Source organism: Macadamia integrifolia, chromosome 1, assembly GCF_013358625.1.
Source record: "Macadamia integrifolia cultivar HAES 741 chromosome 1, SCU_Mint_v3, whole genome shotgun sequence".
Lineage (NCBI taxonomy): Eukaryota > Viridiplantae > Streptophyta > Magnoliopsida > Proteales > Proteaceae > Macadamia > Macadamia integrifolia.
The window spans coordinates 15777001-15791793 of NC_056557.1; the positions used below are offsets into that span (position 1 = coordinate 15777001).

Sequence of the window (14793 nt, forward strand, 5' to 3'; positions counted from 1 at the left end):
AATCTTTTGTTTTGATATCCCTACAATTATTTTCATTCAGGCGATTTTAATAGCATTTGCGCACTTTAAAATAAGTTTGACCGGAGCATAACTATGTCATTACAACTCAGATTTAAGTAATCTTAGACTTGTTAGAAAGCTGGTTTTATGTTATACCTAATACAAAAAGTCTCAAGTAAAAATAAAAATCATTTGATCAGTCAAACTTACTATAGAACAAAAGCATTTCTCTAAATGTTGATTATTTATAACTTAATGTGACTTTTACGATTTGATGTAGCTAAATGTTGATTTTAATGACTTGATCTGGCTTAATGTTGATTTTTTATGATATAAGGTATATGTAGCTTACTAAATAATGTTAGAAAAGATAACATGCGTGCCTTGAGGGTGGTGAGTCACTACTTGGATGGAACCGCCTAGACACTCTCCTTGGAATTGAGTCACTACTTCCGAGTGTTGAGTAATTGAGTCACTACTGTTCAGTGTTGATAGATAACCGTTGATGATATAATATTTTTATCTATTTTGGATCATTTGGATTATGTCTTATGTTTTGATGTAGATTGTAGACTATATATAGTCATTATGTAGTAAAGTTTCAGAATTTAAGCCAACAAGTCAGCATAATGATTGTCGAACCTTTGGTTCATCACGCAAGTAAGATTTCATATGTTTTTTTTTATGAAACTAATAATGTGAATGTGTAAGAAATGTCTAAAATAGGTTGTACATAAAAAATCAGACAAAAAAAACACTGTTTGGGGGTCGAAACCTAAGTTTCCACCATGTCGAAAAAAATTCCCCAGTATCCTCAAAATTTCTCAGGTTTCTACCGAAATTTCGGTCTCCCCAGAGGTCGAAACCCGATACCGTGAACCTTGTATAGAACTACTATCACTACGGCCACATGCATAGGACTCTAGTTTAGTAAAAAAAGACAATTGCGGCTCAAGTCGTTAGAGTCAACCCTCACGTCCATGTCCATACAGGTGTCTTTTAACTTTGCTTGGTGATCGCTCAGGTACACGACGGGGCCTGCCAGGGCATACACTCAAACCCCATGGTGTTATCGATCATCATCTCAGTGATCGGTAATGCAAAATTATCTTTAGGACAAGCTTGGTTGAGATCTCGAAAGTTAATACAGACTAGTATCTGCCAATCATCTTAAGACCAAGGAAATGATGTGTAGGGCATGAGGAGGGGCTGTACTATTTTGATGGCACTTCCTCTACTGTTGCTTCTGCCTCCGTTCATGGTGCTTGTTTTGTTTCCCCCTACAATGGCATTATCTCTTAGGTCACCTATCACTTCCCAAGCTTCAACACATCGTGCCCCAGTTGCAAGTCTATTTCTTGAATCGAGTGAGGCGTGTGAACTTGGAAAGCATCACCACACATCTTTTCGTCCTCGTACTGAATCTAGGAGTAAGTCTATTTTTTCTTTAGTTCACTCTGATGTTTGGGGTCTATGTCAAGTTTAAAGTCGGTATAGGTTTTCCTAATTTTCTACATTTGTTGATGATTATTCTCATATGATGTGGTTATATTTGTTAGAGGAGCGTTATGAGTTTAAGTCTATTTTTAAGCAATTTTACATTAAAATAAGGATACAATTTCGTAGTTGATAAAAAATTTCTTTTAGACAATGCTTTGGAGTATACTCAACATGAAATTTCATTTTTTATATGAGCATGGCATAATTTATCAGACTAGTTGATCGTATCCACCACAACAAAATGAAGTTGCCGAATAGAAAACCTATTACCTGTTAGAAGTTGCACGAACCTTACTTTCATATGTATATTCAGTAAGCATTAGTGGGGGGATGTTGTTTTAACTGCTTGTTATTTAATTAATCATATGCCTTCTACAGTTCTACTGTGATTTATAATTATTCCCATTTTTTCTATTTTATTCCCTCATTATACCTTGTTTGGGTGACCAACCTACGTGTTTAATTGTACTAGTTTTGTTTACCAGTTGCATCTCGGTCTTGATAAACCGTCTCCTCGGGCTCCTAAATGTGTTTTTCTTCGGTATGCATATATATAAAAGGCTATCGTTGTTATGATCCATCTACTCATCATGACGTTTCTCTCTTGAGGGACATGATTTTGTTCCTAAATTTTCTTTCTTGCCTTCCGTTCCAACATTGCTTCCTTTAGATACTTCATCTTTGTATTCATCTATGCCACTACAGTGTACAGGCATCGTCTAAAGTAGTCTTTCACAGTTAGTCACTTCTCCACTACCGTCCTCTTCACAGTCGGATCCTAAGTCTACCTATTCTCCCTCATTGATCTTCTAGTTACTCTTTGCAAAGCTTCTTGTTCCTCATACTCAAACATCTTCTATTACTTATCCAATTGCTAAATATGTTTCTATTTCATATCTTTCATCTTCTTTATGTGTCTTTGCTTTGTCTTTGTCTACTCACTCTGCTCCAAAATCTTATCAAGAGGCCTTAACTAATTTTGGTTGGAAATTTTTCTTTGGATATTAAAATGGAGCATTGGTTAGTCCAATGACAAGCAAGCTGCCTTCAGGGAATGAAGAATTTGAAAATTAAGGAGAAGAAGAAGCAGCCTGTAGAAGGGCACTAATGAAAGTGAATAAGGATACAACTCATTTTACCAGAAATCTAAATAAGAGAACAAGAAAATACAAAGACAAGTTGCCTCTCAAGTGTTTCAACTATGGAAGGGTTGAACACTTTGCAACCAAGTGTTCCAACCAAGGACAAATAGTGAGTGATGAAGATGAAGGGGAAAACGAAAGCCATTTCAGATAAAAGAAGTTATTATCAAATAAATCCAAGAAGGGCAATGACAAGAAGAAAATTTCGGATTCCAAGAACTGCAATGACACATCTGATGAAGATTCTAAAGAATCATTAGATGATGAGGCTATGTTAATGGTCTTAATAGACGTAAAAGAAAACAATGTGGATTAATATAGGAAAAAAGAGTCTTCAGAAGAAGAAGAGGAAGATGGCAAATCACATCTAGAGGCTAAACTCAGAGCTGCTATTAAAGAACTGAGAAAAGAGAGGAAAGTCAAAAAGGTCACCCAAGACCTCAAGGAGGAAGAATAATTGGTTTTTTAGTTGAGAGAGAAAGCTAACAAGTCAAGGAAGACCTTAGACGAATTTGAGTATCAACTCTCACAAAAGACCATTGATTGCAACACACGAGTTGGATAAATTGCCTTTGAAAACACAACTGGAGGAACAAGCTGAGATTTTGCACAATTTGATGGCTACAAAGATGAGCTAGCCTTATTGAAGGCTAAGGTTGAAGAATTCCAGTGAACTGAGATTGACAAAGAAGACTCAGAAAATGAAGATGTTGAAGATGACTCTAATCCTAAAGAGCATCCTAGCTGTGAGAAACTTAATGACATCATCAATGCTCAAAGACCGGCTCACATTAAATTTGGGCTTGGATTTGTTGGTGAATCTTCCAAAAATGCCAAGACAAATGGTAAGGAGACAGTGCAGAATCCTATCAAAGTTAGTGACAGGAATTCTCGGAAAGGGAAGGCACATTTTATTTCTGCTGGCAATGTCAAGTGACTAAGTGAGTAGTGCAGACTGGTCAAATCAGAAGAGGAAATCACTCTCTATTCCATAAGACTAACCATGCTAGACAACCACATATGGCAAGGCCAAGCAAGAGAGTATAGAACTATGGTTACTGTCAAGGTCCTCAACAGAGACTTAGAGCATATGACATCTTCAAAGCCCATTAAAGATGGCAGAGGGAACCTGAGGCCGAGGCACACTTTTTCAAGGTTATTGCTACAGGTGCAACACTTTTGGGCACAAGATCTTAGACTATAAATTCAACATTGGTCCAAAGATCTGGGTGTGGAAGTTAGTCTTCTTGTTTCATTTTGTATTAAAATGCAATACTTTCATAACAATCAAAGAAAGGAAAAATGAATACAAATAAATAAAAGAGGAATGCCATGTCAGGAATAAATGAAGCAGCAGTCAATATAGCAGTAGTATTTTCAAGTAAATCATTTTTGGGTTAGGTCATGATATCTGTGTAAGGACTGAGGGCCCTTATCAGGTTTGGAATACCCCCCCCCACCCCCACCCCCCGCTCAATGTGTGTGTCACACGTGCAACATTCATCTTCAACGCTGTTCTCTCTTGAATTTTAGGATCCAATATTGTTTTGGTGCATTGGTTGGTTTAAATGAATCTGTATTTTAATTGTCTGCTCACTTCGTCATCTTGAGCCTTTCTTTGCCATCCCTAGATTCTTCTCATCGACTATAAACTAATATGTTAAATAATTTATTTAATTTTGTGTGATCCTAGGATTAATTTCATGATGGTACAGCTTTGGTACATCCCCCCCCCCCCCCGGCAACCCTCCCACCCCCAAAAAAAAGAACAAAAAAAGAGCTTGGTACAGCTGTAAACTGCAACATATGTGTCCTGAGTCAGGCAAAAAATTTACTGCCAAGTCCGAGTACTCAGATTATTTGAACCACTTAATTCAAACTTTGACTGCTGTTTCAGTTTACTTCAGCCTGAGTGTTCCCAACTCAGACCAAGAAAGATGTCATAGAAGTAGAAAATTTATTTTCTATTACACCTACTGTCATCACAATACCACAACTTTATTTATTATTTCTCTGGTGGGATGGAGGACCATAGTAACTAACCTCGCACAAAAGGTCAAAGAGAAATTCGAGGCCAAAATAACCAGATGGATCTTCAAATGGCAACCGCTTTGGCTTTCAATTTCTCCAGCACAGGTGATCAATGCAATACATATTGCATGCTGACGACGAATAGGGAAACTCATATTATTGGTGCTATTTCAAATGCTACCACAGAGATGCATGAGACTGGGGCCAATGAATTGAGTATTCATGGCAGTAAATCTCTGCAAAGTCATTGCTCTGAACCAGCTGTGATATTCTGCCTCATTAACTGGGGTACAAAAAAAAATATGTTAAGAGTTTCAACCTGTATAACGACTGAAAAAAGACTCATCAATCATGTTATAATCTTGCAGATAATAGCATAGCAAGTACAACAATATCTCTGACGTCAACTTATGAACAGAAAGTACTAGCATCAACCCCATGGCAATGCACGTGAAACTATTCAACAAAAAAGGCACTTCTCGAAATAAGTAAAAATAACCAAAAAACTATATGCTGTAGAAAGGAATAACTGATGTAGATCAAAGCTTGAAAAAGAAGAATAAAACAAGTCAGGAAAAAAAAAAACTGTTCACGAAGCACTGTTTACGTGAACAGTAACTCATGTGAACAGTACTTTTGGGTCAAAAGTCTTCTATTTTTAGTTTACTTTAGTTAGTTTCTATTTTCTTAGTGAGCTAGTTAGATTCCTATTTTATTAGTCAAAGAAGTTTCAATTTTGTAACTTAGGTTAGTTTCTATTTTGCTAAGATTGGTTAGCAAGTAAGAGTAAGACACAAATTAGAAAGTCTTATTTCAATCCATTAGTTTCCTTTTTGTTATTTCTTTGTATCCAAGTTTTGCAAGGCTATTTAAAGCCCATTGATAATAAAAGGAAGATTGAAGTTTATGAAAAACTGAGTGTTTACTCATGGCAGAGATAGCTTTTACCTTGAGGGGTGAGATAACCAAAACCTGAGAGGTGAAATGCCCATTCACTAATTCTTCTTCCACCCTTCTCAATCCTTCCATCAAATTCTCTTTCTTTTCTTGTTTTCCTTTTTCTGTAAGAGAGTATTTGAGTGATCAAAATAATCTTGTTGAAGTTCAAAAGTTCCATCAGAAGACCAGCTTGAAAGCAGCCAAGAGAAGAATCGATTTCAACCTTATTGTCACGGTTTTGAGGGAGATCAACCAAAGCCTGTAGTTGCTGTACTGCAGAACTTCTATACAGTTTCCTAATTCATGTCAACAGCATAACTCTCAATTCAACCATCGGAATTGGCTCATCTTTTGAGGGCTTGTTGACCCATCTAGGACCTTCATCTACTCCAAGTTTCAGCTCCATCTAAGCTACGGTTTGTGAGATCTCATATTTCTCTCTAGTAAGTCAGATTTTTCAGATACTACCTAGGATTAGGATCACTTGTGATTCTAGTTCTACATTAAGAACTAATGTAACATTCTGCTTTTATATGCTCTGAATGATATCTGAGTAAGGAAAAAGAGACAGATTTTAGTTATAGATGAAACACAACACATAATTGGTTTTTGTTTATTATTTTAAGCAATAAAAAAATGGCAAACTCAGCTCAGGCTTATCCCAACTAATTGGGGTCGGCTACAGCCTACATGCACCCTCTTTCGCCCTAGAATCCATGCAAAAAGCTTTTGCTAAAGTTTTTACTACGCTGGCTGCTGACCTGATGCACCAACCCTCCTTTTCCAGGCTTGCGACCAACAGTGTAACACTAGCAGAATCATCAACCAATGGTTGCAAATCACAAAAAAATTGTTTGGCTTTTTCTTTTTCTCCCCCCCCCCCCCAAAAAATAAAAAAAACCTAATTCAATGAGTATGCTTTTCCTTGTTGGCTTAAGCCTCCCTTCCCCCCTTTTTTCCCCTTGTATATTCTTCTTCTTGGTAATGAATAATTTATTCATCCAAAAAAAAAAAAAAAAATTCAATGAGTATCCTAAAAATGTAGGTGGAGAATTTTGAGTAGGAGAGAAAGGGAGCAGCACCAGTCCCTTTTGTTCAAAAGAATATTTTCCAGAGGAAATATTGGTCACAGCCATCTTAAATGGAACACCAACTATGTCATCACTTTGAAAATCATTCAGTTGCTCCTTCTCCTCTACCATTTGGAAAAGAGTCATTTCCTCTTGCTGGCCAAGCTCCCCCCTCCGCCTTCCCCTCCCCCTTATGAGAGAATGGATTTGGGCAAACATGACCTTTGCTGGTAACTCTATCTACAACACTACTGGGAAGCTTGCCTTCTGTGCCACGATCAACCAAATTTGGATGGAGCATAATCTTAGGAGATGGACTTCCAAATCCGGATCCTATGACATAATTTAGAAAGACATCTTTGATGTTAGTTCTGAACTTTCATCCCTTCCCCATAGGCATTTAAGAGACTCCCCAAGGAACAGGCTCACTATTATTACCTGGGGTTTACCTTCCTCCATCTTGCACACCCCCTCCCCCCCCTTCTTGTGTTTGCTTCTGAGCTTGTTTTCTTATCCTCAGGTGTATTTTCCCTTCCTCTTGTTTATGGATTTTATTATTCCAAAAAAAAAAAAAAATGAAAAAGTGCAAGAAAAACTTAAAATTAATTTGAAGCATGGATAGCATGAAAGGGAACAATATGGAGGAAAAAAGAGAGGAAAGCCATCTTGTCAATCTGAATAGTTGTAGAAGAAAAGAGTATAGGGAGACCAAAAACAATAGATCCAGGCACCTTGTAGAAGTACTTCTTCCGGAGTTTGATGGCTGTACGTATGCATCTCTTAACATTGATCTTCAGCATCTTGTCATTAAACATCTGCAAGATGTTGAACAAGGATAACTAAATACAATATTTCCAAATGCAATCAATGATTTCAATGTAGGAAAATAAAATACATTCACAGATGGGTGTCTACAAGGTTTAAAGTACCATATCATATCAGACTGTAGGGAGCCAGATTACTAATTGCGCAGCGCATATCCTAACTGCCTTGTGGATCTTGATATTTATTTACTGTTTTATTTAGTTCCTATTTTGGAATTTCTATTTCCTTGTGAGCTTAATTTAGTTTCTATTTTGTTGAATCTCCTCTTAGCAAAGGAGAGTTGCTATTTTTGTAAACAATGCATTTTGTTGATAAATATGGGGGCAGTCCATAGCATAGTTGTCACGGCGCCAAGGCGAACCAAGGCGGTGGAAGGTTGTCTAAGCGCTTAGGCGAGAAGGCGCCCGCCTTAAGGCGAACTAGGCGAACAAGTATTATTTTTTATTTTTCCTATTTTCTAACATTATTTAGTAAGCTATATATACCTTGTATCATAAAAAATCAAGATTAAGCCACATCAAGTCATTAAAAATCAACATTTAGCCACATCAAATCATAAAAAATTAACATTAAGTCATATTAAGTTATAAAAAATCAACATTTAGAGAAATGTTCTTATTCTATAATAAGTTTGACTGGTCAAATGATTTTATTTTTACATGAGACTTTTTGTATTAGTTATAACATAAAACCAGCTTTCTAACAAGTCTAAGATTACTTAAATCTGAGTTGCAATGACAAAGTTATGCTTCAGTCAAACTTATTTTTAAGTGCGTAAATACTGTTAAAATCGCCTGAATGAAAATAATTTTATGAATATCAAAACAAAATATTTTTTTACCGGACTTTTGGTTTTTAGCAATGTTTTAACATGATAGAATTTATAAAATTTTCATAATTGAGAAAAAACCCTAACATTTAAAAGTTGAAAATCGTCCCTATAACCAAAATCCAGTTTTTGTTCTTGGACTGGGGGGTTGACTTTTTATCCTTTTGGAATTTGATTTTTAAACTATTTTTACTTGAATGATATTTGGCATAAATAAGTGCCGAAACACAATGCAACATGCAGTGCAACAAGGCGGCTGTCGCCTAGGCCCTAGGCAAACCGCCTGGACTCCTAGTCGTCGCCTAGGCGACGCCTTGACAACTATGGTGTAATCATTACCCCGTGTGACTATATCATTAACTTCAAATCACATTCCATATTTGGTTATAAAATTTCACTTTATTTTGCATCCAAAACTCTTTATTATAATATGTAAAATACAAATTACATGTAAAATGTATCATTGTTAAATATGGTTAAAATAATTCAGTGGTTTCTATAATCACATTGGCTCACATGGGGTAATGATTATAAACATAACATTTCTTTTTTAAATATGAAAATTTCACTTTCTTTCCCTTTAAATTCTCCTTGCAACCAAATGGAGCCTTAAATTGTAGCTTTCAAAGAAATAGTAAAAAGACCATTAAGAAATTTGAGCCTTTTGGATAGGCATTCTTAAGACTTGGTGGTGCACATACTTTCTTTTAGGTGCTTATATAATTATTTTGCAAGACATGGTGCAGAGTCATAAGACTATAATCATGGTTCTACTTGAGCCACCATCGATCTTGGACAAAGCCGCCCGAATAGCTTTGGCATCCATTTGATTATCATCCGTCATCAAAATTTCTTAGCATGCTATGTTTGTTCTATTGTCTTCAGTAGCATGATGGTTGTTGACAAATATGTTCTCATGAACCTGCATTTATTTTTTTCCTCTTTAGAGTTATTAAATCAAGTGACTCACATTTCCTTCTCCTTGATTTTTGTGTACCTTCTATTCTACAGACCAAATTGGGTCTTACACCTGAAGAAGTCATTTAAAAAATTATGGCCAACCCTGAAGTTGCTATGGCGTTTCAAAATCCAGGAGTGCAAGCTGCCATCATGGATGTATGCAGCTACTTAAAGTTGTTAAGATCATCCCCCCCCCCCCTCCCGCCCCCCCCCACCCCACCCCCTATTCTCTCCCTCTCTCCATGTGAAACTTGCTGACCATCATTTACTTTTGCAGTGTTCACAGAATCCTCTGAGTATAGCTAAATATCAAAATGAAAAGGAGGTGAGCAGTTAACTCTTGCTGTGAAACATGTAAAACAACCCTATTAGTTTAGATTGAATGGATTTTATTCATAGCAAATGTCCTGGTTATTAATCCAGTTGTTACTTATTGCCAAACCTGGTAAAATATATGGTGTATGGGCACAATCCAAGAAAAACTCCATTTCTGGTTTAATTCTGGAACGTTTATGGACAGTTCATGAAAACAACTATAGAAATGTAATATTTTTTTTTATGACCATTTTCAGCTGACTAAGAATCAGATTATGGTTTCCTAACTTTCCTTTCTTCACTTCAAATTATGGCCATCTTTTTTGCATCAGGTTATGAATGTTTTCAACAAAATAGCAGAACTGTTACCCGGGGCGACAGGTTCACCTTGATTTCCCCAGTTCTTCCAGACCGAGTATACCTGCCCTACTTCTGCATTTCCATGTGCCGAGGTGCATTTTTCTCCCATGACACCAGGTGTTAAAAGAAATGTGCACATTTCATATTGTTTCTGGATGTTCTGATGAAGGTGGCTTCTGCATTTGCTGATCCTCCTTGGTTTCTAAAATGTATTTATGCACCAAGTCTTGGTTGTGTAGTTGATTGCACCACCTGGTAGCAGTGCTAAAGGTGTACTGTGTATCTCATTTGAAAATCAAACAGATGCATCCATCTTACTGTCTTAGTCTGTACTATAGTCTATGCTTCAACTTTTTCTGTGATTGTGATAGCACAAGTTTTTCTAATTTGTGTTTGCATTCGACAATCCATGTGAACAGCCATTTGTTTGTATTACAAATCCTTCTGTTAAAAGTTCACCTCATGTCATGCTTTACATTTGAGCTAATGGACTGTCCAATCTAAACGAATGCCTGATTGGGAATTTATGAATGGTAAGCTAAGTTAAACTACAACAACAATAACTTAGTTTTATCTCAATTGAATGGGATCGGCTACATGGATCCATGCAAGATAAAGTTAGAATAGTAATAGTAAAAGGAAAACAATAACAATTCAGTAAAATCTCACCTAAATGGGATCGGTTACGTGGATCTTTCTTTGCCCACTAATAAGCTTTATTCGAGGTCATTTTTGGGATAAGATTTAAACCATGCATGTATTTCATTACTACTCCTGTGGTCATTTTAGTTGTGTCTAGCTCTGTTTGTTGGTTCTTTTAAACTAAATCACATCACTCTTCCTTATTGGTTCATCCCAAGGCCTCATTGAACATGGCCATGTCATCTCAGATAACTTTCTTGGGGTAACTCCCAAATCAATTCTAATGTGGTCATTTTTTACTTTATCTTTTCTAGTTTTGCAATACATCTATCTCAACATCCTCATCTCTACTATAAATACTTTATCTATATGACGCTTCTTAACTGCTCAACATTCTATATATCATAGTTGATTATACAACTTTCTATAGAATTTTCCTTTAAGCTTTAAAGAGATATGTCAATCACACAACACTTCAATCGCACAACTCTATCTCATCTATCCTACTTTAGTTCTATGTGAAATATCACTTAAATATTACATATTCAATAGAATTTTAGTAGAAAACATATATATATATATATATATATATATGCAATTTGGCCTTGTGCCTACTTAGAGGAGGCGTAATAACTGTCCGCCCCTCGTGAAAGATGGAAATACCTCTCCTTTTGATGCTTTCGTGCACTCTCCTCCTGGCTTGCATTGGCAGAGGTGCCACACTACCATAGTTTTTAAGGCGGTAAGGCGACGGAGGCGTTTGAGGGTTTTTCGAAGCGCCTTAGCAATAAGGCGAGCATAAAGCATCGTCTTATCGACTAAAGTGTTCCTATGTAATTTTTTTATAAACCAATCTCTTTGACTCAAATCCTAGTTGAATCTTATTACTCATATGTTAAATAAATATTAAAGGTTCATATTCATACCAATGTAAGATATTCATTAAGAAAACAAATCAATAAAGTGAATAAACTAAGTTCATCTTCATCAATCATCAATCATCAATCATCAATCATCAATCATCAATCATCAATCATCAATCATTAATCATCAATATTCAATATTCAATCATCAATCATCAATCATCAATCATCAATATTCAATATTCAATCATCAATCATTAATCATATTAACATATAATATAAATACATAATTATAAAACAAAATTATAAATATAAAGAAAAGAAGACAAAAAATATAAGTATTTATTATACTTACCTCTATGATGCCAAAATGAATGTCTAAGCCCTAAGGTCATCCACTATATTTCTACTCCTGTGAAAGAAGAATGAAGCTCACCGTTGTCGGAGCAAGCTCACCGTTGCCGGAGCAAAATGGTCTCCTGAATCAGTGGTTCTTCCTTGTTCCTTGATTCCTTCTCAAAGCCCTTTCTTAAAACTCTTGACAAAATCCAAACCCTGTTTGTGAATCGTGTTTTTGTTTTGTTTGTTTTGGTTATTTTTGGTGGAGTAAAGTTGATCCCATACATCTCAAGTGTAAACAAAACGATACATATACCAATAAAAAATCTATATTTGGAATCTTCATTAAGTAATTTTAAAATATATTTAAAAAAAAAAAATCATAAGGTACCACTTCACATGAGGCGGAGCACTGCCTTACCATCTCTAGACCGCATCAACACCAAGGCGTTACTAAGACGTCGCATCACTAGCGCCTTAAAAACTATACACACTACCTTTAGGAATCATCACCCTTTTTTTTTTTTTTCATACTTTTAAAGGAGAAACCGAAAAAGTATTAAATACATGTACTCTTTTTTCTTGGCAAATCGTTGTCACTCAATTTCTATTTCTCATCTTTGTAAATATTTTTTTATGGGATTCAGAACCAATGGAAACACACCATGAAGCATCAACTGGTGAGTCATTTTTTCAATTTTGCGCCCAATATGTCTAAGTGGGGCCACGCTACCCATTGAGACCATTTTCCCAAAACTCATTGGTGATTATATTTTACCCCGAAAATTTATTTTAATTACCAAGAAAAATTATATTTTCCCAAAAAAAGAAAACATTAACTGTGAAATGTGAATCCTCTCCTTTATAAGTCAGTAAAGAACAGAGACACCGTTCTACCCAAAAACACAAAAACGAACAGAGACACCATCAAGCGAGAGACATTTTCTCTGTTTCTAACTGCAGCCTTCAAAGCTTTTGGTCATGGCGGCGGCATCAACAGCTTTAGCCTCGACCAGAACGCTAATCTCTTTACGAAACCAATCTCCCTCGCTATGTATTCCTTCACGTCAAAATCTGGCGATCCCCATCACCTGTTCGATGAAAAGCCCCTTCAAACACCTATCTACATCTTCGTCAAAGTCTCCTATTATCCCTCTCTCCGCCACCACGACTAGTTCTCCCATCACATCTCCTACAACCGATGCCAACTTTCATGGCCTCTGCTACGTGGTGGGCGACAACATCGACACCGACCAAATCATCCCCGCCGAGTACCTCACCCTTGTCCCTTCCAAACCTGATGAATACCGCAAGCTCGGCTCTTATGCCCTCATTGGCCTTCCCTCTACATACCCAGTTCGCTTCGTGGAGCCTGGGGAGTTCCAGTCTAAGTACTCTATTGTCATCGCTGGTGACAATTTTGGTTGTGGATCGTCACGGGAGCACGCCCCTGTAGCGCTTGGGGCCTCTGGGGTAAAGGCTGTTGTGGCAGAGTCATACGCGAGGATATTCTTTAGGAATTCGGTTGCTACAGGGGAGATTTATCCATTGGAATCAGAGGTTAGGTTGTGTGAGGAATGTTCAACTGGAGATGTTGTTACGGTTGAGCTTGCTGAGTGCCGGTTTATTAATCACACGACCGGGAAGGAGTACAAGCTGAAGCATATTGGAGATGCTGGACCTGTCATTGAAGCTGGAGGGATTTTTGCTTATGCAAGGAAGACTGGGATGATCCCATCCGCCTGATTTCGACCTGAAATCTGGTACAGTTTCTTATGTTTTGCGATATTTTCTCTCTATTTGGCTAGTTTTAGTTAATATTGCTCTTATTGTTCTGTCGTTTGCTCTCTGAATGATGTTAGATTTGGGCATTCCTTAAGATTATCAATTGTTTTATATCTGGAGAAATAAGGTAGATGAGGCATTAGTGCTAAGATTAAAGATGCCTTAAGTTTAACAAGGGGTAGGCCGAAGATTACCTGGGAGAAGTGGTTAGAAAGAGATATGGATATATGTTTAACAATAAATTTGGCTTCAAATTGGGTTGAACGAAGAATCAGACTCATGTCGCCAACACCATTTAGTTCGGAGAAGGCTTCGTTGAGTTGAGCTGAGTTGAGTGAAAGAGTAAAGACGGAGGATATATTGGAAATGTATTTTCTTATGAAGGAATTTGGATTGTGCAGTTAGGGCAAAGCATATTATTTTCCTGTTCTTTCAGGTTTCCTACTTTCCTGGATATTTTTCTTTGAGGAATTGGGATGAGATCATTTTTCGTTGCTAATTTGTAAAGGTGGGAGGAAGCATTACTGGATGGTTCTCTAGTTTAGAAGTGAAAGCAAGAAAGTGGGGTATTCCTTGTTTTATAAAATATCGCAGTAAAATTCCAAGAACTATGGGCTCCTTGTTATATATATCACAGTAACATTCCTAGAACTATGGGGTCCTCGTTATAGATGTCGCAGTAACATTCCAAGAACTATGGCAGATCATGACTAAACAGTAAATTAACTGTAAAAACTTGAGTTAAATTTTATGAAGAGCACCCCCAGTAAAAGAAACTTCGTTTTCGGTGTAAATGGACAGAAATTCAGAAGTAGAAGCAATTAGTAACCAAACAGAGCAGACTAATTCCAACTGAGGGATTGACTCCCTTTAACTTTCATCTTCTTCTTCTTCTTTTTTTCTTTTTTTTTAAATCTCATAACCATACCAGAAATAGTAAATCCTTTACAACTCAATCTTAGATTCCCACCCTATGTTACCATCATTAGGAAGTCAAAAACAAAGATACCTAGCTAAGGGCCACCCTGAAAATAATCTAATTGGAATCTGAAGAAACCAAAATATGTTAAAAAAACCCAAAATAAAAAGAAAATAAATACTTCGAATGATATAAGAATCATAAGTTAACATAAAGAAATTGATCCAGCTTATGTTGCTCGTCATAGTAGTATCCCCACCCCACCCCACCCCCC

At 36.6% G+C, this 14793-nt stretch overlaps 2 protein-coding genes and 1 long non-coding RNA gene across 12 annotated transcripts in view; 2 read left to right on the plus strand and 1 right to left on the minus strand.

Annotated features, from left to right (window-relative positions):
* Window positions 1–14793, minus strand: part of LOC122080742 (rab GTPase-activating protein 22-like) — a 108042-nt gene that overhangs the window by 13440 nt on the left and 79809 nt on the right. For 8 of the 10 annotated variants that reach the window (XM_042647578.1, XM_042647571.1, XM_042647560.1 and 5 more), the window contains 2 exons: window positions 7414–7497; window positions 4686–4956 (listed from right to left, as the gene is read on the minus strand). In XM_042647578.1, coding sequence (XP_042503512.1) covers window positions 4918–4956; window positions 7414–7497 — 123 coding nt within the window. In that variant the 3' untranslated portion in view covers window positions 4686–4917. Of the gene's footprint in view, window positions 1–4685; window positions 4957–7413; window positions 7498–14793 lie in introns of those variants that run through there. The other 2 variants (XM_042647604.1, XM_042647597.1) reach the window with 2 other exon arrangements.
* LOC122080795 lies at window positions 8698–10458 on the plus strand. Its single transcript, XR_006140912.1, has 3 exons — window positions 8698–9452; window positions 9574–9621; window positions 9944–10458. It is a non-coding gene; the product is annotated as an uncharacterized LOC122080795 (long non-coding RNA).
* On the plus strand, window positions 12690–13602 carry LOC122080788 (3-isopropylmalate dehydratase small subunit 1-like). The gene has a single exon (XM_042647643.1). It carries the CDS (start codon window positions 12797–12799, stop codon window positions 13559–13561), a length of 765 nt encoding a protein of 254 aa, XP_042503577.1. The 5' UTR covers window positions 12690–12796; the 3' UTR covers window positions 13562–13602.

Coding starts and splice junctions, on each gene's coding strand:
- LOC122080788 (XM_042647643.1), top strand. CDS start 12,797: ATGGCGGCGGCATCAACAGCTTTAGCCTCGACCAGAACGCTAATCTCT.